Raw genomic sequence first — 1,960 nt, forward strand, 5'->3', positions numbered from 1 at the left:
CTGCTCTTGGGACTCGCTCCAAGGACCTCCAGCCCCCGGGGGTCTCCATTGCTCTCAGGACTCGCTCCAAGGACCTCCAGCCCCAGGTGCCCGCTCTCTTGGGACTCTCCACCCAGCCCCCGCCGGCGGGCGGCTCCCATCTTTGCCCTCTCTCCTCCGGGACGCCAGCCAGCACTAGGTTCCGCCACCACCACCTTGTCTCTTGCCGCCCCGCCCCGCCCCTCCAACCCTGGGAGGGCGCATTGCGATTGGACCGGCCGTTGCCTAGCTACCCTGGGCACTGCGGTGCGATTGGCCGACGAAGGACGCCCCAGGTGTGAGATGGTACCTGGCGCCTCTGGCAGCACCTTTATTTCTTCTTGTCTCTTTGGTTTCCTTCTGTTCTTTAAAGACAAAGGAGGTTTTTGGTTAAACTCTGTGTGGAGTTTTGGGGGAGGGGCCCAGCCTGCAAGGGGTTAATGGATCTGTGGGGCAGCAGGGTCCCCAGCTCCCTCTTTGGGGTTTGAGCTTTCCAGGAATAAATCCAGGGGGGCAGCGTGGGGCCTGGAGGTCGGGGGGGGGCAGAGTTGGGTCATGGGGCTCACAGAGAGCAGGGTGGGGCCAGCAGCTTGTGGGGGGCTGGCGGGGGGCAGCGTGAGGGATTGGGGTAATGGGGGGCAGTGTGTGGGGTTGGCGGGGGGCAGTGAGGAGGATCAGGGTCATGGGGGGATTGGGGTCATAGGAGGCAGTGTGTGGGGCTGGTGGGGGGCAGTGAGGGGAATAGGGTCATGGGGGCAGTGAGGGAGTCAGGGTCGTGGGGGGCAGTGTGTGGGTTGGCGACGGGCAGTGAGGGGATCGGGGTCATGGGCAGTGAGGGGAATAGGAGTCATGGGGGGGCAGTGTGTGGGGTTGGCGGGGGCACTGAGGGGGTCAGGGTCATGGGGGGCAGTGTGTGGGGTTGGCAGAGGGCAGTGAGGAGGATCAGGGTCATGGGGGGATTGGGGTCATAGGAGGCAGTGTGTGGGGCTGGTGGGGGACAGTGAGGGGGATTAGGGTCATGGGGGGCAGTGTGTGGGGCTGGCAGTGGGGTAGACCCCCTTTCCCAGGACTCTGAGCTCTAGCCGCGCCCTGTTGCTGGGGGGGGAGGGTGCCCCGTTATTCCTGGACTGTCTGAGAACCCCCCCATCTCCCAGCCCCTTGGCCCCATCTGAGCCGCTTGTGCCCCCACCCCAGCGGGTCTGGGGGCCGCTGCCCCATGGAGACGTGCTGACAGGCCCCCTCCCCCTATGTGGGGCTCTCTCCCCTCCTCCGTCTCGTTCCCTCCTCCCCTCTCTCCGCAGGCCGCGGCGCAGCACAAGGCCTTCAAGAGGAAGATCTCCGTTGTGTGTAAGTGACCCCCGAGACCGGGCCCCAATTTCTTCTTCTCTCTCTCTCTCTTTTTCCCCCCCCAGAGCTGGACGGGCTCCTAGGACCCCTGACTCCATAGGCCCCATGGGCTCGTGGGGCAGTGGGAGTGGCCATGAGGCAGGGCGGGGCACTGGGATGCTGCCCCATGCTCTGATTGGCTGTAGGGTTGTGTGTGTGGAGAGGGGAATAAGGGATGGCCCTTCTGGGGGTCTCCAGCCTGTGCTCTGATTGGCTGTCGGTTGGTTGTGGACCAGGGGTGGGGCAGTGGCCCCATGCTGTGCTCTGATTAGCTGTTGGGTTGCAGCAGCGGCCAAGGGGGCAGCGGCAGGGAACAGTGACACGGAGGGCGGCCAGTCGGGGGGGCGCAAGCGGCGCTGGGGGTCCAGCACGGCTGCCACCCAGAAGAAGCCGTCCATCAGCATCACCACAGAGTCGCTTAAGGTACAGGGGGCCCTGCCCTGGACACCGGGGTCCCTTTCCCTCTGCCCATGGGGGGCACACGCCCTCCCTGCATGCTTGGATCCCTCGCCCGCTCTCCCCGCTGGGGGCCCTGCCCCGGACACCAGGGTCCCTT

At 65.7% G+C, this 1,960-nt stretch overlaps 1 protein-coding gene across 1 annotated transcript in view; it reads left to right on the plus strand.

Annotated features, from left to right (window-relative positions):
• Positions 1–5: 5 nt before the first annotated feature.
• Positions 6–1,960, plus strand: part of LOC112124670 (apoptotic chromatin condensation inducer in the nucleus) — a gene marked incomplete at both ends in the record, with an annotated part of 4,340 nt that continues 2,385 nt past the window's right edge. Inside the window, 3 exons of the mRNA XM_026662369.1 lie at positions 6–314; positions 1,320–1,365; positions 1,691–1,827. Coding sequence (XP_026518154.1) covers positions 6–314; positions 1,320–1,365; positions 1,691–1,827 — 492 coding nt within the window. The remainder of the gene's footprint in view (positions 315–1,319; positions 1,366–1,690; positions 1,828–1,960) is intronic.

This window comes from Terrapene carolina, unplaced genomic scaffold (genome assembly GCF_002925995.2).
Source record: "Terrapene carolina triunguis isolate 2854851 unplaced genomic scaffold, T_m_triunguis-2.0 Scaffold26597, whole genome shotgun sequence".
Lineage (NCBI taxonomy): Eukaryota > Metazoa > Chordata > Testudines > Emydidae > Terrapene > Terrapene triunguis.